The sequence below is a fragment of the Bos grunniens genome, chromosome 23 (assembly GCF_055505025.1).
Source record: "Bos grunniens cultivar Pamir isolate PY7600 chromosome 23, Bosgru_T2T1.0, whole genome shotgun sequence".
Taxonomy (NCBI): domain Eukaryota; kingdom Metazoa; phylum Chordata; class Mammalia; order Artiodactyla; family Bovidae; genus Bos; species Bos grunniens.
The window spans coordinates 17,957,578-17,980,112 of NC_141187.1; the positions used below are offsets into that span (position 1 = coordinate 17,957,578).

Genomic DNA, 22,535 nt, shown 5'->3' on the forward strand with positions numbered 1-22,535 from the left:
ATGTACCATCCTCCCCAGAAAAACCAGAAACGTTAAAAAAAAAATAGGGGCCATTTTATTAGAGTCCAGGAATATCAGTTTTGGGCAGCAGCTGAGGGCAGCTTCACGTAACTCTTCATGGGGGGCAGCGGCCGGATCTTTCGGCCTGCCCAGCCCCCCTTGCGGTGCCATCGCCCACTGTTCGGCCTCTTTCCCAGCCAGCGGTTCCGCCCAGCCTTGCCGATGACCCGTTTGTTGTGGTCAACGTTGGAGACTCGGCCCACTGTGGCTGTGCACGTCTCCAGCACCTGATGCAGAGAGCAGATGGAGGGGAATGCACCATGCGGGGAAAGAACCTGACACGTTGAGGGTAGGGACTCTGGGGAACTTCTCAAACTCAAGGAGAGAAAGGGAGAAAATACGGGAAAAGCACAACATAACTGAACCCGAATGCAGGTCCTACAGTAGTTGAGAATGAAAGGCACTGCTCCCTACTGCCAGCCCGACAAGGCACACCTGGTCACATGGCAAAAAGGACAGACCTAGCTCCAGGCACTTCCCAACATAAAACACCTGGGAACTATCCTGGACAGGTAAGGTACATTCCAAAAAATTCCTCCTGTACTGACCCCTCCCACCCCCACCATGCACCTGCATCTGCCTCTTAGAGGGCAGCTGGATAATGGCTGTCCCGTTCACCTTCCGTAGCAGCACGCCACAGGTCCCTGGGGAAGGGAAGAAACAGCTGCGACCCTCCACAAAGCAGGAGGTGGGAGCCACCACCCCACACACTGCCCTTGCTTTCCCTTTGAGGAGTAGAAACAGTGAAGCAGGAGGCATATGTGGTTTTAGGTCAAAAACACAACCACCTCTTCAGCCTTGTTTTCCCTCTTTTTCTCTGCCAGTGGACGAGATGTGGGCCCATGGGTTCAGAGAGCTGCAACCTCAAGTACCCCCTGGCCTTTCAAACTGTAAGATCCCAACAAGTTCCTTTCTTCATACCGGCAGCTCGGATATACTGGGCCCCGCGGCCTGGCTCACTCTCCACATTGTTGATGAGGGTCCCCACTGGCAAGGCCCCAAGAGGATGGGCGTCCCCTTCCCGAGCAGCAACTAAAAGACAGAATTTCGTCAGCACCAGCACCCTTGAGCCTCTCAGCCCACACACATCTGGTGGCCATCACTCACCTGCCATTCGGCCTATGTGGTCAGAGTTCAGGATTGTGTCTCCAGCCTTCATGTTTTCTGTGGCAATGATCCAGCGTTTCCGGTTGCCCCCAGCAACCAGAGCTATGTCTGCTGACCTGTGCAGAGTGAGGGACAGGTAAGCAAACCACCTAGGCAGCCTCACATCTCCTGAAAAGCCACAGAGCAGTCAGCCAGCCACACCACCACTTCACATCCCAAACTTGCCTACAGGGATCATAGCGGACAACTATGACCTTCTCCTCAAAGGGTCCTGGCTTGGATTCCTGCTCAGGCCGGAACCGCAGAAAGTCAATCATTCGATAACGCTGCTTGTGGCCCCCGCCAATACCATGCACCTGGATACGGCCTGTGGTCAGGATAGCACAGGATCATGACCAGGTCAGATGAGTCAGTTCCCAACACTGGGAACAGACACATCCTAGGCAGAGGGCAGTGCTTTCCCAACATTACAACACAAGCAGAAAATGATTAAAATTTGCATAGCACAATGGGGTAAGTGGGAGTGAACACCCACGTGGAACCTGGTAAAAACACAATTACAGGGGGTGCTTCCCTGCTGGCTCAGTGGTAAAGAAGCTGCCTGCCAATGCAGGAGACAGGAGTTTGATCTCTGGTCTGGGAAGATGCCACATGCTATGGGGCAACTAAGCCTGTGTGCCACAACTATTGAGCCTGTGCTCTAGTGCCTGGGAACTGCCACTACTGAGCCCACATGCTTCAACTACTGAAGCTGGAGCGCCCTAGAGCCCGTGCTCCACAAGAAAAGCCAAGTGGCCCCAGCTTGCCACAAGCAGAGAAAAATCCTGAGCAGCAACAAAGATCCAGTACAGCCAAAAATACTTTTTGAAGGGTGTGCAGGAAAATGTCATGGAACTTCCTGAGTATGTCCAGTTTTCTTCCATTACCTACCTTTAGGAGCACCGGCTCTTTATGTTGTTTTCTATTCTATTCTCTCACTCTTACACACATACTACATGCAGGAGGAGTCCAATAAATGCTTTTTAACTACATTCCTCTGCCTGTATCAAAATACAGGCCAAGGGTCCTACCATGTTTTTGCTCTTTACTGCTGAAATCTTCTTGCCCTTGTTCTTACCTGTGTGGTTTCGGCCCCCAGACTTCCTCATCTTTACTGGCATAGTGGTATACTTCGTACGACTCTTCCAGGACACAAACTTAGCACTAAGGGCCACAGAGGTAAGGAGTGGGCGCCTGGGAAGCAACATCGACGCAGAGGGCAGCTGAAGGAGGACATTGTTTGTCACCTAGAAATAAACAGAAATCTTTTTCACTTGAAAGCTAATTGAAGGAGAAGCCTCAGAGAGCCAAGGGAGAGGGCACAAAGTTTAGCTTGTGGCTTCCTTCCTCCTGGAAGCGTCCCAGACCAGCTACCCCAAAACTCTACCCTTCACAAATACCAGTTCAGAATGCTTATCTAGGTGCATGTGTGTTGATCACCTCTCCTCATCTGATCCTCTCACCTCTGAAGTATTTCTTCAATGGAATGTTCTCCCCTTGGTGCATCTTCTTCCAAATTTGCCTCAAAACTCTCCTCTAAGAAACTTTTCCTTCCTTAAACAACTACCTTCTCCAGCGCTGGTTAATTCCTATATATCTATGTACCACCATCAGCACCAATGCCTTCTGCCCATTTTGCTGCATGTTTCTGAGAATTTTCCAAATATGAATGTAGGGGAGAGATCATTTATGTCTTGTTCCCTACTGTTTTCTCAGCATTTACACAGTAGGTTGGTTTGGTTTTGAATTTGAAGTACACATCTGCCAAACTCTACCATCAGTCTGAAAGGTCCAGAGAGGGTAAGACTAACTTTCCTGTAATCACTAGTTACCCAGGTCAACAAATTGGCACTTGCCATGGGTGCTTGCCATCTACCTCTACAAGGATTAAATCATGTGCTGCGGCAGTTGCTGACCTCCAACACCCCCTGACGGAGCTCAGGATGGAGAGCAGAAATGAGGCACCTGTGTTCCCAAAAACCTGGCATGACAGATCTTCAGATAATTAGATATTCTTGGAAGCTGATTTTTATGAGCCCAATTCTTTTATCTCTTCTTATCGAGAAAAACACTAAAATTCTTCATGCTGACAACTGTTTCTCGTGACTAGCAGAAGCTTCACAAAACCAGCAGAAACATTTAAAAAAAAAAAACCTGTGCTTGATTGCAGCCCACTCCCCCTTTACCAAAATCACATACATACTGTCCTTCCCTTCTGCCTCTCTGGAGCAGTTTCTCAGAGCTATCTGGGGTGTCATCTCCTGGGCTGCAGTCCTCACATTTCCCCAAATAAAACAACTCTCATGACATGCATTTTTTTAAGTCGACACCCTTGGGAACTTTGTGATATCTTCATGTTAGTCTCCAATTCTCGGTTATCTTGACCTTAATTCCATAATCTCAGCAGTAACTCATCCTTAATGGTTATAATAATGGTTAAGAGTCCCGGCTCTGAAACCAGACTGCCTAGCTCCAATGGTTGGTGTATGACCTTGAACTACTGATGTATTCTCATATATAAACTGGGACTGATAATAACTGTAAATGGTTAAAAGGGATTCACTTATTTAAAACGTTTATTATGCTTGGCTTATAAGAAGACAATAAATGTAAGTTACTGAAACTTGTGCTTTTGTCTACAAATCACTTCACCTCCAATATCTCGTTTGAGGACTCCAGTGACCCTGTGAGATAGCAACACTTAGGAAGGAGAAAGCTGAGGCTGAGCGTGACTTATTAAAGGTCACGGGCCGATGTGACTCCTAATCAGACTCTAATCTCCCACCTCGATTCTCCTGGAGGCCCCTCTCCGGCAGCCGGAGTGGAAACAACTACATTCCCGGGTAAGATGGATTACCTGGGCGGCCGGGAGCAGGCTTGGGCCGGGGACGGCGGCAATCCGGGGGGTCAGGCTCAGTGAGCCAAGAGCGCGGGTCACTACCCGCAGGGCCATGAGTTTGGCCAGATTCGGGCGTGCTCAGGACGCCACCATCACCTTTAGCCTGGCCGCCTGGCGCTGCTGGATGACGCTAACAGGTCCCCCGTGCCGTCGCCCCAACATGACGTAAAAAGAGGCGGGCCGAGAACCCGACACAAAGCAAGACACACACCTCCTTTCCTTCCTGAGCATAGTATAGCCAATCCCGGAGCGACTCTTGGGTCGCGTGACTAAGGAACAGGTCCCGCCCCTCGGAGCCGTCAAAACAATTGCCTCGAGCGGCAGCCATGATAGATTTAAAGGGGCAGTACCGGCAGGAGCGGCAGCCAGACCAGACTGCGGGTGAGTCTTTGAGGGTACCTCTGGGGCTGAGAGTTGAGGTCCCGCTACCTCTTTGCTGCATTCCCGGAGAGATGAACAAATGAGCCCCTCGGACTGAACTCACAGAACTCCAGACTCAAAAACTCCGCCCCCCGCGATTCTTCCCGCCCCTCGGCATCCAGACAGACGGACAGACGGCCTGCCCCGCCCCCTGTCTACCGACTGACTCAGAAACCTCGGGATTGTCAGGCCCCAGGTCTTTGCCCGCGGCGTGGACCTCGGTCGCCCACCCGCATCTTCTGCCGGCCCATTTCTCTCTATCCCCACCCTGGGCCTCAGGGCAGGTCGACAGCCTGGGACACTTCTCCACCGCAGTCCCAGGCCCGGGAGATCAACTCCCAGCACCGCGTTTCCCTGCTATTCCGCAGCTGCTCACGGACCTGCCATTTTCCCCTGCATCATCGGGCTTCTGGGAGTCACCCTAAGGTGACTCCTTTCAGAGTCTGTTAGTATGTGGTCATAATAGCACAAAGCCATAGAAGTGACTGGGCTAGGAGTGACCAGGTCTTCCTTCTCACCCGTTCCCAGACACGCCCCTTGCCGCAGGTCTCAGATTAAATCTCACTCCCTTCTTGGGAGAAAATAGCTCCCCAGGCTTGGAGTGGGAGGTTGGCTTGGGGAAGGAGGAGGGACGTTGGTCGTCTTTGAAGACCTGTAGGCAAGGGAGGGAGGGCGCTTGTCCTGGGTGGGGCTCCATGCCAGGTCCTCTGGGTGGCTGTGAAGTGGTGAGGGAAGGGGTGGGAACGCTGGACTTCTGGACTTTGGGCAGGGCAGATCCTTCTGGGTCCCTGGCTGCTTGAACAGAGTTTCTTCCGGGCTCCTGCCTGAACGCCACAACCAAGGGCTCTATACAGGTAAGAAGACTTCAAAGATGAGAAGCAAGGCCCTTTTGAGGAAGTAGGAAGACAGCCTGGAAGAAACAGAGCTGACCAGGCATGGAGATGCTGGGCTTAGCCCCGCGGGTGACTCAGCCTGAACACCTTGAGACTCTAGGCCCCTCTCATCTGGGTCCTGCAGCTCCTCTCTTTTTCGTCTCCCTCGCTGTCTTGATTTAACTTTGAAACTTATTCCTTCCCCTTTTTGGAAAACACTGCAGTATTTTCTGCATACCTTCTGCCTGCTTTAACTCCATTGCCTTTGCAGCTCTATCAGACACCCTCCGTGTTGTCTATGGTGCTGTCTCTCCTGATTCATTTTCCTAACCCAAACTCTCTCTTCTCCAGGTCCTTTGTTGTTGTTTTTAATTGTGTTAATTCTAAATCCTGCTGCTACTTCTCTGCACCTTTGTTCTTTCTACAGTTTTTCTTCTTTCAAGTCAATTCCTTTCCCTCTGTCTTTCCCACAACCTTAGCTTTGTGTCTAGTGTTGTTACAGGCTGTCTGCTCACTGGCCACTCTCCCTCCAATTAAACTTCAGGGTCCCGCTACCCCCACCCCTGCTATGGTCTCTTGTCCCTTCACTTGGATCCCTACCACCCTCTAATCAAGGCGCACAGCCACTCTTTCCTAATCTTTATCCCAGCTGAGCTCTGTTATTTCTCTGTAGCCCAGGCAAGGTCCCCCGGCCAGGATGTCGGGCCTGGTGTTGGGACAGCGGGATGAGCCTGCAGGGCACCGGCTCAGCCAGGAGGAGATCCTGGGGAGCACCCGTCTGGTGAGCCAGGGGCTGGAAGCTCTCCACAGTGAACACCAGGCTGTGCTGCAAAGCCTCTCCCAGACCATCGAGTGTCTGCAGCAGGGTGGCCATGAAGAAGGCCTGGTACATGAGAAGGCCCGGCAGCTGCGCCGTTCCATGGAAAACATAGAGCTGGGGCTGAGTGAGGCCCAGGTGAGCAGGAGGAGGTGGTGCCAAGTGGCCCTGGGTAGATGGAGGAGCAGTTTTCTGATTGGAGCTTTCGGGTTGTTTGGGATCCTCTTGTCCTAGCCGCTTGGATTCATTCACCCAATAAATATGTATTAAGTTTCTACCACGTGCCAGACACTACTGTCCAGATACATCACTGAATAAGAACAACCATAAATCTTGGCCATCTTGGAGCTTACATTCTAGCTGGGAGAGGCAGGCTTTAGACAAATAAATAAATGATTCAGTATGCCAGAGTGATAATCGTTAAGGACAAAAGGATAAAAATCAAGCAAGGAAGGGGGTTGGGGTGTACGGGGAGAGGATGCAGTTTTAGATAGGGTGGCCAATAGGAGCCTCACTGAAAAGGTGTCATTTGAGCAAAGAATTGAAGATGAAGGAACGAGTCACACAATAAATGGGGGAAGAACATCCGAAGCACCGTGCAAAGGCCCCGACCTGGAGCCTTACCGGTGAGTTCAGTGAAAGGCCCGCGTGGCTGCTGGACTGTGAATACGGGGAAGCAAAATAGAAAATGAAGTTGAAGAGGCAGTTGGGGTGGGGACAGATCACGTGGAACTGTAGGCCATCATAAGGACTCGACTTTACTGTGAGTGAGATGGAAGCTATTGGAATGTGTTGACCAGAGGAGTAACGTGGTCTAACATTTTGAAAAGATTGTCATCTGGCTGCAGGGTTGAGAACAGACTCTAGGGGAACAGGGGCAGAAACAAGGAGACCAGGGAGGAGGCAATTACCGTAATCCAGCTGGGAATTGATAGTGGCTTGGCCCAGGCTAGCCCTGGAAGTGGTGAGAAATTTGATTCAGGGTATGTTTGGAAGGTAGACTCATCACTACCCCACCCTACCTCCGGGTCTTGCCGGCTCCCCTCCCGCCTACCCCTCAACTCTCCTAGCCGGAGCCCAGCGCTCACAGGATGTGCCCACCTAGGTGATGCTGGCTTTGGCCAACCACCTGAGCACAGTGGAGTCGGAGAAACAGAAGCTGCGGGCACAGGTCCGGCGGCTCTGCCAGGAGAACCAGTGGCTCCGGGACGAGCTGGCCGGCACCCAGCAGCGGCTCCAGCGCAGCGAACAGGCCGTGGCTCAGCTGGAGGAAGAGAAGAAGCACCTGGAGTTCCTGGGGCAGCTGCGGCAGTACGACGAGGATGGGCACGCTGCGGTGAGCATGCGCAGGACAGCTGGGCGTCACCACACGCACAGGGCCGTGGCTGCGTCATCCTCTCGAGGACCAGCAGCCCTGCCCGATCTGCCCCGACCTGGCAGGATTCAGGTCCTGACCCCAGCTCCAGAGGACAGCAAGGGATAAGCCAGTCACTCGTTCAGTCAAAATTTGATTAAATGACTGCTATGTGTCAGGCGCACTCTGCTGGGGTGCAACAGTGAACAGGATAAAGTTCCTGCTCCCATAATAATAGATTTTTGGCATTTGGACAGTTCCAATTTAGAATCCTAAGCGCTGTAGGTGGGGAAAACACAGCCCAGTCGAGCAAGTCCTAAAATTTGCTCTCGAAATGTATGGAATTTAACCTTCACGCAGCAGGCATTTATATTTCTCTGTGCCTTAGGCAAGGCAAGATATGTGTCAGATCTGAGAAGCTACAAAACAGTTCCTGCCTTCTCGAGCTTATAATGTAGCTGTAGGAACAAGGCTTACGTGTGAGAACATGTATGTGACAACCCAAAGCAGCCAGTGCCCTGTGCTGAAGGAGAGGTTCAGGCAGTGTGGGAGGAGTCCCAAGGAGATAGGTTCGTAGGGGCCGGGATGGATTGAAAGATTCACAGAGGAGGCGGGGTAAAGGGATGGGTAAGCTTTAGGTTGGATTATTTTATTTAACTGGATTAGGAATTGGGGTGGATTTTGATGGTCTATGAGGGAGAAGGGGGAGCTCTCTAGACCAGGTGTGTGTGTGTGTGTGTGTGTGTGTGTGTGTGTGTGTGTGTGTGTGTGAGTGAGTCGTAAGGCACCAAGGCTGGAAAAGCGGCCTGACCCAGGGACAGAGGGATGATTTGACAGTGGGTCACCCTGGTGAAGCTGGGCAGGAGAGTTGGAAGTGTTTGTACAAGGCTACAGTGCTTGTTGGGGTGAAGCGTTTTTGCCTGGTATGATAGCAGGTTGACAGAACTGGGCATTACGTCCAGAACAAGCGGTGGCAGATGATGGACGCTAGGCAGAGCTAGACACTCTGGGTACGAGTCAATAAGATAGGACACACCCCTGCCCTCAGGGGAGACCGGACAGACATGTAATCAGCGTAAACACATGGGGATCAATGCAGGACTATAATTACCAGAGTCGAGGGAGAGAGAGATGGCGGGTGAGGGTACTTAGGAAGGAAACTCTCTGGATATGAAGGAACGGAAAGTCATGAGATTTTGGCTGAAGCGTCTCTTTGGAGTTTTTTGTTGTTGTTGTTTTGTTTTTGGCTGCACTGCATGGCTTGAGGATTTTAGTTCCCCAACCGGGGATCAACCTGTGCCCCTTCCAGCGGAAACTTAGAGTCTTAACCACTGGACTATCAGAGAAACCCCCATCTTTGTTTTTTTACGAACACGAGAGGCCTAGGCTTGGCAGAACAGATGCTGGCCTTCCCAGGGGCAGGGACAGCGACAGGGAATTTGTCCTAGACCCCACCTGTCAATGATGTCACGGTTTAGAGGGGGCTTGAAGAGGCTACCAGGGCTATCTCATCTCAGACATGCTGCTGCTTCCCTTCCAGGAGGAGAAGGAAGGTGATGCCTCCAAGGATTCCCTGGATGACCTCTTCCCCAACGAGGAGGAAGAGGACCCCAGCAATGGCTGTGAGTCTGCCTCTGGAGTTGGAGGGTGAAGTGGGGGCAGCAATGGGGCTGGTGAACACAGGATGCTCACCATCCAGGAATGGCTTATGCACTGCCTCTGGAGATGGGCTAGGGACCAGTACTTTGATTCCCTCAGCTTCCCCCTTATTCGTCAACATTTATTAAGCACGTAGCCCATGCCAGGCACTGTGCCGGGCCCCAGGGAGTCCAAGATGAGAACGACATGAGTCTTGCCGGTAAGGAGCTCACTCAAGGCTGGGAGAGTGCCCCTGGAGTGAAGAGCATGAACTCCTCACGGGAAAAGACCAGGTCTTTCTTACCTTTGTATCCCTGGTGCCAGCCTTCCTCAGGATTTCTGAGTAGTTGTTTTTTTTTTAATTGCGCTGGGTCTTTGTCCTTGTGCGCCGGCTTTCCCTAGTTGTGGCCAGTCAGGGCTGCTCTTCGTTGCAGTGCTTGGACTTCTCATTGCAGTGGCTGCTCTTGCTGCGGGGCACAGGCTTTAGGCACATGGTCTTCAGTGGTTGCAGCACTCGGGCTTTAGAGTCAGGGCTCAGTTGTTGTGGGGCATGGACTTAGTTTCCCTGTGGCATGTGGAATCTCCCCAGACCAGGGACTGAACACGTGTCCCCTGCACTGGCAGCCAGATTCTCATCCACTGTACCACCAGGGAAGTCCATTGAGTAGTTTGTTGAATGAATGAATGAGTGAGTGAACAAATGGGATTGTGATGGGCACAGAGGCAAAGAGGTGAGCAGAGCAGTAGCAGTTGAGGGACTTCCCTAGTGGTCCAGTGGCTAGGACTCTGAGCTTTCACGGCTGTGGGCCCAGGTTTGATCCCTGGCTGGGGAACTAAGATCCTGCAAGCTGTGGTGGAGCCAATAAAATTTTAAGAAAAGAAAAGAGTAGCAAATTGAGGCAGGTCTCTTGGCTGGCAGGGAGCCTGGTGGGGGTTGGTCACAGGCAGGGAGAATGACCTTAATGGGGAGGGGCGGGCGGACAGTGGAGGGAGAGCTGGTGTCATCTGAGGGAGTCTCTGTCGTCTTCTGCGATGGGGTAGTGTCCCGTGGCCAGGGCGCCCAGCACAGTGGCTATGAGATCCCGGCGAGGCTGCGGACACTGCACAACCTGGTGATCCAGTACGCAGCCCAGGGTCGCTATGAGGTGGCTGTGCCGCTCTGCAAGCAGGCGCTGGAGGACCTGGAGCGCACGTCTGGCCGCGGCCACCCCGACGTGGCCACCATGCTCAACATCCTGGCTCTGGTGTATCGGTGAGTGCTGCGTCCTCTCAGGAGCCTGCCTCCAGGCATTGTTCCACCTTGACCCGCCTCTGGCTCTCATTCCTCCTCTCCACAGGGCACCTCTTCTCCCCCCCACCAGGGGGCTTCCTTGTCTCATGCTTTTACACCTGAGCCCTTGACCTCAGAATCCTCACCCCTCGGGCTTTTGGCTTCTCCTGTCTCTCCTCTGGGGAGGGTCTTTTTCTCTGTCTCTGTCTCTTGCGTCCTGTGCCTTTGGCCTCCTCCAGGCATGGCCACTCTCTGGGGGTGGGGTGAACCCCTCTCACTGCTCCCACCAGGCTTCCTGTCTCCTCATGGCGGGGCTAGCCCCTAAATGTACCTTAGCTGTCCCGAAGGGAAGGAAGTACGGAGATGGCTCAGCGGCAGAGTTTGGGCTAACCCCTTGTCACTTCTGTGCTCTTACAGGGACCAGAATAAGTACAAGGAAGCTGCGCTCCTGCTCAATGATGCCCTCAGCATCCGGGAGAGCACCCTGGGCCGGGACCACCCCGCTGTCAGTACTCCTTGCCCTCCTTGCCCTGTGCTTCCTCCGCTTGTCCTTCTGCTGCCCTCAGCCCACTCCCCGGGGGTCTCAGGAGCGAGGCGTGGGGACTCTTTTCTCCTACTGTCCACTCATCGCAGTGGTTCTCAGCTCTCTCAGACCCAATATCTTCTTTTTAAAGAAAATTTTAATGGCAAAATAATTGCTTTCCAGTGTTGTGTTAGTTTCTGCTGTACAAAGGCATGAATCAGCCATATGTATACATATATCCCCCTTCCTCTTGAGCCTCCTTCCCACCCCTTTAGGTCATCACAGAATACACAACTGAGTTCCCTGTGATGACTCCCTCTTATAATGAATATTTTCCTGAAATTTAACTCATATAATGTAACCTACCTACCTGTATAATTTCCTCAAAAGTTGAATGATACTCTATTAATATGAGAGAAACAAACTAAAATATAATAAGATATATAATACTTTACAGTAAAGCAAAAATATAGTAACAGTTGTGTTGAGTACAGCAATGTTAGAAGACACAGTAGTCTGATATACAATGAATGAAAAAATTTAGATATGAAAGTCGCTCAGTCGTGTCCAACTCTTTGTGACCCCATGGCCTATGCAGTCCATGGGATTCTCCAGGCCAGAATACTGGAGTGGGTAGCCTTTCCCTTCTCCTGGGGATCTTCCCAACCCAGGGATCGAACCCAGGTCTCCTGCATTGCAGACAGATTCTTTACCAGCTGAGCCACAAGGGAAGCCCTTTAGATGTAGAAGAAGTAAAACTAGTAAGTCTTTTATGTAAAAGTATGTACTAGGAATGCAAAGTCAAGTGGGCCTTAGGAAGCATCACTGTGAACAAAGCTATTGGAGGTGATGAAATTCCAGTTGAGCTATTTCAAATTCTAAAAGATGATGCTGTTAAAGTGCTGCACTCAATATGCCAGCACATTTGGAAAACTCAACAGTGGCCGCAGGACTGGAAAAGGTCAGTTTTCATTTCCAATCCCAAAGAAAGGCAATGTCAAAGAATGTTCAGAGTACTGCATAACTGCTCTCATCTTACAGGCTAGCAAACTAATGCTCAAAATTCTCCAAGCCAGGCTTCAACAGTACCTGAACTGAGAACTTCTAGATGTTCAAGCTGGATTTAGAAAAGGCAGAGGAACCAGAAATCAAATTACCAACATCCATTGGATCATAGAAAAAGCAAGAGAGTTCCAGAAAAACATCCACTTTATTAACTATGCCAAAGCTTTTGACTGTGTGGATCACAACAAACTGTGGAAAATTCTTCAAGAGATGAGAAAACCAGACCACCTTACCTGCCTCCTGAGAAATCTGTATGCAGGTCAAGAAGCAACAGTTAGAACCAGACATGGAACAATGGACTGGTTCCAAATTGGGAAAGGAGTACATCAAGGCTGTATATTGTCACCCTGCTTATTTAACTTCTATGCAGAGTACATCATACAAAATGCTGGGCTGGATGAAGCACAAGCTGAAATCAAAAGATTGCTGGGAGAAATATCAATAACTTCAGATAGCAGATGACACCACCCTTATGGCAGAAAGCGAAGAACTAAAGAGCCTCTTGAAAGTGAAAGAGGAGAGTGAAAAAGCTGGGTTAAAACTCAACATTCAAAAAACGATGATCATGGCATCTGGTCCCATCACTTCATGGCAAATAGATGGGAAAACAATGGAAACAGTGACAGACTTTATTTTCTTGGACTGCAAAATCACTGAAGATGGTGACTGCAGCCGCGAAATTAAAAGATGCTTGCTCCTTGGAAGAAAAGCTATGACCAACCTAGACAGCATATTAAAAAATAGACATTACTTTGCCAACAAAGGTCCGTCTAGTCAAAGCTATGGTTTTTCCAGTGGTCATGTATGGATGTGAGAGTTGGAATATAAAGAAAACTGAGTGCTGAGGAATTGATGCTTTTGAACTGTGGTGTTGGAGAAGACTCTTGAAAGTCCCATGGACTGCAAGGAGATTCAGCCAGTCCATCCTAAGGGAAATCAGTCCTGAATATTCACTGAAAGGACTGATGCTAAAGCTGAAACTCCAATACTTTGGCCACCTTATGAGAAGAACTGACTCATTGGAAAAGACCCTGATGCTGGGAAAGATTGAAGGCAAGAGAAGAAGGGGATGACACAGGATGAGATGGTTGGATGGCATCACCGACTCGATAGACGTGAGTTTGAGCAAGCTCTGGGAGTTGGTGATGGACAAGGAAGTCTGGCGTGCTGCAGTCCATGGGGTCACAAAGAGTCGGACACGACTGAGCAACTGAACTGAACTGAGCTGATGTACTAGGAAAAGGACAGAGTAGGAGTTCCCTGGTGATCCAGCGGTTAGGACTCCGTGCTTTCACTGCCAAGGGCCTGGGTTCAATCCTTGTTCAGGGAACTAAGATCACACAAGCTGCATGGTGCAGCCAAAGTAGTAGTAATAGTAGTATCAACAATAAATAAATTTTTTAAAGTTAAAAATGACATAGCAGAAACATTGGCATATATAAGATTAAAATCCAGTGTTGGATTAAGTAATAATAGACCAGGTTTCTTTGTGACAAGAGAAAGAGAAATGACTTTAAATAGGGTCAGCATGTAAAACAAACGCTAGGTGTGTCAAAGGGAAGAAGACGAGACATAAGGTATTTTTGAAAATGAGCTGGCTGGAAAAGAATTCCTTGTGTTATGACATGTGATAGGGAAGGATGATGTGTCTCAGGAAGCATAACTCCTGTCTTGATATCCCACCAAGTGTCAAAGCTTATATTTAGTGTTTGAGTGTCTGGCAGGGCAATCAAAAGCTGCCTGAGCTGTCCCGTGCAGGCACCACATCTGTAGCATACTTGATCCCCCAAAGGTATTAGTGCCCACAGAGTTGATGGCAACCAAAGGAAACCCCGCCTCCAGAAATGTCTAAAAATCTCCTTTGAGAGTGAGACCACCCCCGCGGGGAATCTCAGAGCCTTGGGGGTCGGCACTTCCCGCCCCCCACTCACCTGTGGCTCGGGTGGCAGAGTCTATTTGTCTGCAAGCTGGGCGGCATGGGGCCTTGCTGTTCCAGGTCCTTTGTCTGATAGGGACAGGCCTGTCTTCCTAGGTGGCGGCCACACTCAACAACCTGGCTGTGCTCTATGGGAAGAGGGGCAAATATAAGGAGGCGGAGCCGCTGTGCCAGCGGGCACTGGAGATTCGAGAAAAGGTGCCTGTGTCCTTCGCCTGACCTTCCCTGTTGCGGTGACCCCTCCTCCCCCGTCTCTCTTCTGATCTACCCTTTTCCCTTCACTTTTTGACTCACCCTCCATCTTTCCCTGTTCCCTGTTCCTTCATTCCCTACCCCCTGCTCCCTGTGTGGGCGCGTGCGCACGCACACACACACACACACACACACTCATAGTCACAACCATCTGTGTCTCCTTTGCACCACTCCAGGTCCTGGGTACCAACCACCCGGATGTGGCAAAGCAGCTAAACAACCTGGCCCTGTTGTGCCAAAACCAGGGCAAGTACGAGGCTGTGGAACGCTATTACCGGCGGGCACTGGCCATCTATGAGGGGCAGCTGGGGCCGGACAACCCTAACGTGGCCCGGACCAAGAACAACCTGGTAAGGGAGGGAGGGGCAGACGCAGTAGGAGGAGGGGAGGGGTGCAGTCTGGTACACGGCCTCATCGCCTTTGTGCCCAGCTCGGGGGCTGCCTGTGGGTACTGAGGGGTCTGGTCCCTTCCTGTGGGAAGGCAGAAGTTCAGTAGCCTCTCAGGAGTGGAGTGGGAACACCCTGGACCCTGCAGCTGGACAAGGAGGGGCTGAGGAAGATCTCTGGGGAAACTCATAAAGAGACCAAGAAGTGGAAATGCCAGGCCTGGCTGACTTCGTCTCCACCTTTTGTTCCTGTGTTTTTGCCTTCCCGCCCCCAGGCTTCCTGTTACCTGAAACAAGGCAAGTATGCTGAAGCTGAGACTCTCTACAAGGAGATCCTGACGCGTGCCCATGTGCAGGAGTTTGGCTCTGTGGATGGTGAGTGGTGAGGGCCTGGGTGGGGCGCTGCAGGGAGGAAAGGAAATGCAGACCAAAGGTTGGTGGGGGGAGGGTTGACCACAGTGGTTCCAGGGGGAGCCAGACCCCTGTAGTCCCATGCTATTGGCCTCTGGGTCCTGGATCCCTGCTTAGTGTCCAGCTCTGTTCTCTAACCTCGCCACCCCATCCCGTGTATCACCCCCAGATGACCACAAGCCCATCTGGATGCATGCAGAGGAGCGGGAGGAAATGAGCAAAGTGAGTTAGGGGCCCAGGCTGGGGAGGCGGGGACTTTCGGGGCCTCTGACTTATTACTGCACCAGCCCTAGCTGCATGGCGCCTTCCCACACCCAGCCTGTACCCCAGCCCTGTGCCAGCTTGTATCCCAGCATCTCTGTACATTCACCTCTGGCTTTCCCTCCCACTCTGTCCTGCAGATCCGGCACCGTGAGGGCAGCACACCCTATGCCGAGTATGGAGGCTGGTACAAGGCCTGCAAAGTGAGCAGGTGAGAAGCCGGCATGGGCGTGTGGGCTTCACGCCCTCTATTGGCCCCAGATCCCCACTCCTGGCCCTTCCCCTGCTTCCCGGGGACCTTCCCTCAGCCTTGGCTCTACTTCCTCTCTCTCCTGCTTGTTTCCTGAGTCCATCTTCTCTTCCTTCCCTGGTCACCCCCTGCCGCAGCCCCACAGTGAACACGACCTTGAGAAACCTGGGAGCTCTGTACAGGCGCCAGGGAAAGCTGGAGGCAGCTGAGACCCTGGAGGAATGTGCCCTGCGCTCCCGGAAACAGGTCAGGGACCAGGAGGGGAAGGAGATGCAGAGGTGGGGCCCTGGGGACAGGAGCGGGGACCAATGAGGCTGTGTGTGAGTCTCTGAAGAGTAAGAGGACAGGCTGAGGAGGAAGACCGGAGAAGCTGGTGAGACGCTCTTGTGGTTGTGGTTGTTTTTAAGTGTGTTCTTACCCCTCACCTGCCCTTTGTGGTCAGGACTCCAAGTTCAAGGTTCATTTCACTAAATGGAACTATTAACAGGGAAAGACCGCCTTTTGACAACGTGAAGAATCTTGTGAGGAGGGGCATGGGCACCGTGGGTGAAGGGACTGCAGTTGAGGGAAGCTCTGAATCAAGAGTTTCTCAAATCACAGGTCTTGACTCACTGGGTCCTGAAATCAATTCATTGTGGGCCTTGGCTAAAGATAGATGTGTGTCTCTAACACATTGCAAATAGAAAAGGTGAGTGTCTCCTTTCCAGTATGTGTGTAATCAGAAGTCGCAAGGGAAACTCTTTCCTTTGTTGTGGCTGGTAGTGAGAAAAAGTTTAAAGTCCCACCCTGAAGAGTTCAAAAGTGGGAAGTCCCAGTTCCTTCCTTTCCTTCCAGGGCACTGACCCAATCAGCCAGACCAAGGTGGCCGAGCTGCTTGGGGAGGGTGACAGTGGAAGGACCTCCCAGGAGGGCCTGGGGGGCAGCGTGAAATTCGAGGGAGGTGAAGATGCCTCGGTGGCGGTGGAGTGGTCAGGGGTAAGTCTGATCATCGCCCCTTGAACTCTCCTGCTTCTCCTGCTGGTGGTGACGACAGGCTCTGAGCCCACAGGATAGGAGGGCACCTTGTCCTCATCCCAGTCCAGTTAGCCTATCCCTCGCGGGGGCCTCTCTGCAAGCCAGCTGTTGACAAGGCTGGGCTTCTGGGGAAGGGGCAGGTGTCCGGAATCAAAGGCAGGAATAGACTCAGAGCTCAATCTCCCTGGGATCCCTTAGCCTCTGTTCCCCATCCCTCTCTGCCAGGATGGCAGTGGGGCACTGCAGAGGAGCGGCTCTCTGGGCAAGATCCGAGATGTGCTTCGTAGAAGCAGCGAACTCCTGGTGAGGAAGCTCCAGGGGTCCGAGCCCCGGCCTTCCAGGTACGCACTGAGACTGAGATACGGCAAAGTAGGCAGGGCTCTGGAGAAGTGTCTTGGGAAAGAAACAGGGAGGAGGTCAGTAGGATGGCCATGGAGAGAGGGTGGGAAAAATAGTGCCCCGGTGCGGGGACAATACCTAAGCAGATGCTGGTGACTGAGGAAGACTAGTGTGTGTGTGTGTGTGTGTGTGTGTGTGTGTGTGTGTTGGGTGGGGAGGTCAGATGGTGAGGAGGCAATGACATGAGTATGTGTGGTGGTGCCCAAATGTCCCAAGCTTTAGGGTCACCCATGGGAAGAGAAGAGGCCTCAGTTCTTTCTTTTCCTTTGTAGCAGCAACATGAAGCGTGCAGCCTCCTTGAACTATCTGAACCAACCCAGTGCAGCGCCCCTCCAGGTGAGAGCAGTGCTCATTCAGTGCACTGTGGGTGAGAAAGAAGGGACAAACCCAGTGGGAAGGGGGGGAGTCACCTGGGATGAAATCTCTGTCAGGGGATTGGAGGTGGGCAGATAGGAATCAGGCAGACAACTTGTTGGGGGTGGTGACCCCCAAGGGACACTTTTGGGCCAGAGATAGCAGAAATAAATTAATCAGGAGGGGAACAGGAATTGATGTTCTCTTAACGGGTACTTTAGAATTATGAATAATTAAGGAATGATTTGGGGCTTCAGTGGTAAAGAATCCACCTGCAATTCCGGAGCCACAGGAAATGTGGGTTCGATCCTTGGGTCAGGAAGGTCCCCTGGAGGAGGAAATGGCAAGCCACTCCAGTATTCTTGCCTGGAAAATTCCATGGACAGAGGAGCCCTGGTAGGCTACAGTCCAGGGGTTTGCAAAGAGTCAGACACAACTGAACGACTGAGCATGCACGCACACGGGGAATGATTCGGGAACACTAATTCTCTCCCCCTATAGCCACCATACTCCTCACCCTGCAGAGTCAGCAGTAGATGAGAAGGGAAAAGGGGAAAAAAAAAAAGTATTACCTCATCTCCATTTGAGAAAACACAGCAATGATATTTTAATGGGAAATGACCACCTGTATCAGCACATTCAAAGTATATCCCCGTATTCATGTGGTTCTTCCAGGTATATTCTCCACCAGATCTTGGCCTTCTGGGAAGTCCTAGCAAAGGCAGCACAAGTCCTAGAACTTGAGGTTGAGGTTCCAGTTTCCATCCTGGGTCCTGAGAGAGACCGTAGCCGTGAGATGGACAGACTCCAGGGGACAGTCTTTGGGAAGCTGGGGTCTGTGGGCTGATGGCTTGGTGGTGTCTGTTTCAGGTCTCCCGGGGCCTCAGTGCCAGCAGTATGGACCTCTCTTCAAGTAGCTGACATTCAACTCACGCCCCACGTCTGCTGGGTCCCCCCACAGCCCTCACAGCATTCCCTGTTGCTCCTGGCTCTTCCAGCCCCAAGGTGGGACAGTGAAGGGGGAGCAGTTAACCAGAAGATTGCTGCTGCCCTTAGGGTTTCAGCCCCCTCCTCAGGAATCCCCTTCAGGAAGGACCCTCAGGACATCCTCCCCCCACCCTGTGGTCCTCTAGAGTAGCTAGCTCTACTACTGGGGCCCCCAAAGTGGGTAACAAGCAGGTACGCATCTCTGAGATGCAGCCTGCTGCTGGCTTTTCTGTCAGAGGGCTTGGGGCTGGCCAGCCAACCTGCCTTGCCCTGGCCTCTCTTGTTCCCTCTGCTGCCTCACTTCAGGTCCATGTATTTCACTTTTCTTAAATAAAAGAATCAGGTAACCACTGAGCCACTTGAGTCCTGATGGAGAGGGCAGGAAGCAAGGGTTGCGTCGGGGCCCTTCACAGAAGGGAGCAGGGTAGTGATGGATGGGGCAGCAGGAGGAATGTTGCTTCTTGGGTCTCTCCTCTCTTCCTTACCCTGTTTGTATTCTCTCCAGCAGGGCCTGCAGGAAGGCATCTGGGGGAAGGGGGAGGCCCACAACCCAAGGAGAAGGTGCTGTGGACTGGCTTGTCAGGGACATGTGGCGGCCATGTGGCAGGACCCTGGAGTCCTGGCGCCACTGCTCCCGGCCTGTGAGGCCCTCTGTGGCGGCCCCTCCTCCTCCCAGCTGCTTGGGGGAAGGGAGGTCTAAGAAGGCCTGGGGGGCCCTCCGGAGCCAGAGGGGGATGAGGCACTTACTATCCATCCCCTCTCAGCAGATCCTGGAGGCCCAGCAGCAGCTGGGGCCCATCTTCTAAAGCTTGACTCCTCCTGACCCGCCTCCTACACCCCTTGCTGCTTTCACAACAAAGAAAGAATGTGGGGGTGGTGGCGCTGGGGGGTGGGGGGTGCCTGGAACAAGGGCGGTACTGGGCCTCCCCACAGCTGGAGACTTGGCCATGCCTTGACATGGCCCAGACCGCTGGAGATGGACTTGGGATGAATTTGTCAGTTTAATAGCCTTCAGTCCGCCGTTCAGAGAGCCCAGTTTCTCTCTATCTTTGGGTTCCGATTGGTCCAGAGCCAAACCAGACCCTCATCATGCACTGGACCCCAGGCTACCTCTCTCCTGGGGCTCCACGGTAGCTCTAGTTTACCTTGCTTGGGGACACCAAGGACACCATTCTGTTCTAGATCTTCCTCCAGATATCAGGTTGCTGCAAAGTGAGCCAGAGCCCACCCTTTCCCCTCCCACCAGAGAATTTGGGGGAACTATTGGCCAGAGCCCTCAGGAAAGCCTAGAACCAACCATCTTCCCCAGGAGCCAAGGAATCACAAAAGTCCCTTTAGGTCCCCTGAGTGCCTGCACACGAGGTGGTAGGCACAGCGTCCGCTCTCCGACCTCGCTCAGGTCCCCACACTCCCCCGGGTCTCCTCGACTCCATCCATTCTTCATCTCCAGACCCCTCCCCCAACTACGAGCTCCTCCCCACCACGGCGAGGAGGGGGCGTCATGGGGCGGGGCTTGGCGGCGGCGGCGGCGCGCTAGGACTCGGAGGTACGGGGCGCGCGCTGCTCTAGCTCAGGACGCCTCGGGCTCGGGCTCGGGCTCCGGCTGTGGCTGCTGCAGCGGCGCCCGCGCTCCGGTGCGCTCGGCCTCCTGGGCCCGCAGGGGATCGCTGACCGCGAGCCCGCCGTGCTCCCGCGCGCTCCCTTCCCCGATCCCACCGCGATGGGAACCGCGCGCGGAGCCCCGAGCAGCCCCTGCCGGCTGCCTCTGCTCAGCGTCTTGCTGCTGCCGCTGCTGGGCGGTGAGTCCCGGCGAGCTGGGGAACCCCGGGAGCCCCGAGGGCCGAAGAGGGCACCGGGGAGGTGGGCTGGGGCGGGGCAGACACCGTGCGTGGGTCAGGGGCTCGCTGGGGTTGCGGGGAGAGGTCCTGGCCGCCGGGAGGTGGCGAAGCCCCCGCGCACTCGGCCGGGGCCCCTCTCGCCCCGCGCCCGCGAGGACGCGTCTCTAGCCTCCCCAGAGTTTTCCCGGCCTGAGCCGAGAGTTTGCTCGGGAACTGCCGGGAGTTGCCGACTTCCCGGGCTCCAGTGTCTCGTTTCTCTGCGGGAGAGAAACGACTACCTCCCAGTTAGGGGGTGCAGCGCGGTGGTTGGCGGTGGGGGAGGCGGGGTCTCCCCGGCAGGCTGAGCCTAGGTGAGGGAGGCCGGCCCGGGGTCGGATGCGGGACCGACCTGCGGTGCGCGGGGCGCACGGAGCTTTGTTACCTACGCCGGCCCGACGCTCCCGGCTTCCCTCCTCCAAGTTCCTGGGTCAGGCTGGATCCCGGACCGCCCCGATGGCGAGGGCGGAAGAAGGGGAAGAGTGAGGGGCCGTCCCATCTCCAGCTCCCTGGCCCGAGCCCTGAGCCCACTCCCGACCGGAGTCGGATCTAGGAGCTGAGAGTCCCGGGCTGTCGCGGTGACTAATGTGTGAAGGCCGCTGCCAAAATCGGGCATGGCCGGCCTGCAAAGGTGCGGACGGGGTTGGTTCTGTCTCTTTCCTGAATTCTCATTCTCTCTCTCCCCAGCAAGGAAAGAAACTTTCTTTCTACAGGCAGAAAGGCAAAAAAAGAGTTCATTCTGGCTTCTTGTAGGGCCTCAGGCTTTTGATGAGGGTGTGGCCGCTATCTCTAGGGCCGACTGGACCCGACCCGCTTCTCGCCTGTCCCCACCCCCGCCTTTATTTCCTGACTTGGTCACACCTGAGAGTCCTCACTGAGGTGTTGAAGTGCTTCGGAGCAAAGCGCCAAGCTACCCGCACACCCCCAAACACTCTGGACTGGAAGTATGCCTCCCCGCCCCGTCTCGTCCCCCCTTACAAAACCCAAAATCCTTGGCGATGATCCTCGCAGCAGCCCTCTCTGGGGAGACTGTGCCCAGGAGACCTGGTCCTAGCTTATCACTTTCCTCCTCCTTTGAAGAGTGGCCACTGGGAGGCTGGAGGTGGGGGGTGGGTGGGTAAAGAATTGCCTTTTCTGAGGTCTCCCTGGCCTGCCAGCTGTTGAGGGGGCTTAGTGTTGATGGACTTAACATCTCCCCCACCCCTGGTTGTAAAAGGAGAGGTAAGAACAAGTTCCCTGAGTTAGTAGGAGGTGTTCCCTGAGCCGCCCTGTGTTCCTTCTGCTGCCCTGTGTTCCTTCTGCCGTGTGGGGTAGTCATGCTCATGGCAGAACCCACATCTGCTCCCAGAGGAAGTAGGGAAGTTTTTGCACAACCAGTATGGGAGGGGGGCTGCCCAGCCATATGGGCTGGCAGCCGGAGCTCACAGGCTTCCTAGGTCTTCCTAGGCTGTTGGGGTTTCAGTGTGTGGGGTGCCAGATAGGGCTGCCTCCACTGCTGAAGTTTCTAGAGTTCTGGGGGAGATTCTGGTGGAGACAGGGCTCACATTCAACGAAAGCTAAATTCCTTCCGTGAGAAGACAACCCTGATGTTAATCAATGTTAATCCGCTGACTGGTGTTTAGCGGAGGGAAGGGTCCTGGTCGGGGGGCGGGGAGTTAGGGCAGGCTGCGGGCTGGGGACTGGAGGTCTGGAATCTCCTCTGGGGGTGGGGAGATGTCTTGTGCTCAACAAAGGAACATTTTAATGAGAGCCTTAAATCAATTCCACCAAATGTGTCTTGGTGTGGAACCTGCCCGTGTGTTGTAAACAGTTTCTGCCGAGGCTGAGGCGCCTGCTGTCTGTCTTCTGGTGAAACCCAGGGGGCTTAACCTACCCCTGGACAGCATGACTTCAGGGGGCAACGATTTTTTAAAAAATAGATTACAGTAGGTTTTTCTATCTCATTGTTAAATTGTGTAATTAGCTGGAGAGGTAGTGAGACCCCACTGTTAATAAAGTAAGAGTAAGGGACCTAGGTTGGCTAGGTTTGTGGATTAGGCCATTTTGAAGTTTGGGTAATTATGCTGTAAAGGGCTGAGGAGCTTTCTGAACTTTGAGATCCCCATTGTGATAAATATGGTGGAGGAGGAGGAGGAAAGGGCTTGATGTTTGAAACCTGGGCTTCTTCTCCCCACCATCGGAATGGTCGGTTGCGGTCATTACCCATCCCTGTTCCCACCCTGGTCTCTGGGTTCTTTCCTCCAGGCTCTTGTTTCTTTGGAGAGATTGAGTTGTTCCGTCCTGAGATTATGCAGCCTGTAATTCAGGCCATTTATCAGTGACGGGCTTTTCTCAGATGTTGGGATGT

The 22,535-nt window shown here is 53.2% G+C and overlaps 3 protein-coding genes and 1 long non-coding RNA gene across 10 annotated transcripts in view; 2 read left to right on the plus strand and 2 right to left on the minus strand.

Annotated features, from left to right (window-relative positions):
* Positions 1–32: 32 nt before the first annotated feature.
* Positions 33–4,210, minus strand: MRPL2 (mitochondrial ribosomal protein L2). The gene is made up of 7 exons (XM_086371734.1): positions 4,064–4,210; positions 2,285–2,453; positions 1,393–1,534; positions 1,168–1,283; positions 982–1,092; positions 631–704; positions 33–287 (listed from the first exon to the last, which is right to left on the minus strand). Exons 1-7 carry the CDS (start codon positions 4,157–4,159, stop codon positions 75–77), a joined length of 921 nt encoding a protein of 306 aa, XP_086227860.1. The 5' UTR covers positions 4,160–4,210; the 3' UTR covers positions 33–74.
* Positions 4,211–4,436: 226 nt separating this feature from the next.
* KLC4 (kinesin light chain 4) lies at positions 4,437–18,668 on the plus strand. Of its 6 annotated transcripts, none has more exons than XM_086371722.1 (17): positions 4,437–4,951; positions 5,295–5,379; positions 6,071–6,352; positions 7,320–7,550; positions 9,109–9,190; positions 10,248–10,458; positions 10,894–10,981; positions 14,097–14,198; positions 14,429–14,602; positions 14,914–15,013; positions 15,219–15,271; positions 15,451–15,521; positions 15,698–15,806; positions 16,395–16,535; positions 16,800–16,915; positions 17,246–17,309; positions 18,198–18,668. In XM_086371722.1, exons 3-17 carry the CDS (start codon positions 6,095–6,097, stop codon positions 18,246–18,248), a joined length of 1,851 nt encoding a protein of 616 aa, XP_086227848.1. In that variant the 5' UTR covers positions 4,437–4,951; positions 5,295–5,379; positions 6,071–6,094; the 3' UTR covers positions 18,249–18,668. The 6 variants fall into 6 exon arrangements, with proteins under 6 accessions (XP_086227848.1, XP_086227850.1, XP_086227847.1 ...); XM_086371724.1 differs by having other exon boundaries at positions 4,437–4,486; positions 5,295–5,458; XM_086371721.1 differs by having other exon boundaries at positions 4,437–4,486.
* On the minus strand, positions 17,910–20,775 carry LOC147346826 (uncharacterized). The gene is made up of 2 exons (XR_015153214.1): positions 20,578–20,775; positions 17,910–18,100 (listed from the first exon to the last, which is right to left on the minus strand). It is a non-coding gene; the product is annotated as an uncharacterized LOC147346826 (long non-coding RNA).
* Positions 19,668–22,535, plus strand: part of PTK7 (protein tyrosine kinase 7 (inactive)) — a 64,323-nt gene continuing 61,455 nt past the window's right edge. Inside the window, exon 1 of one of the 2 annotated variants that reach the window (XM_086371713.1) lies at positions 19,668–20,113. In XM_086371713.1, the coding sequence (XP_086227839.1) occupies positions 20,035–20,113 (79 nt within the window). In that variant the 5' untranslated portion in view covers positions 19,668–20,034. The remainder of the gene's footprint in view (positions 20,114–22,535) is intronic. The other variant, XM_086371715.1, reaches the window with a different exon arrangement.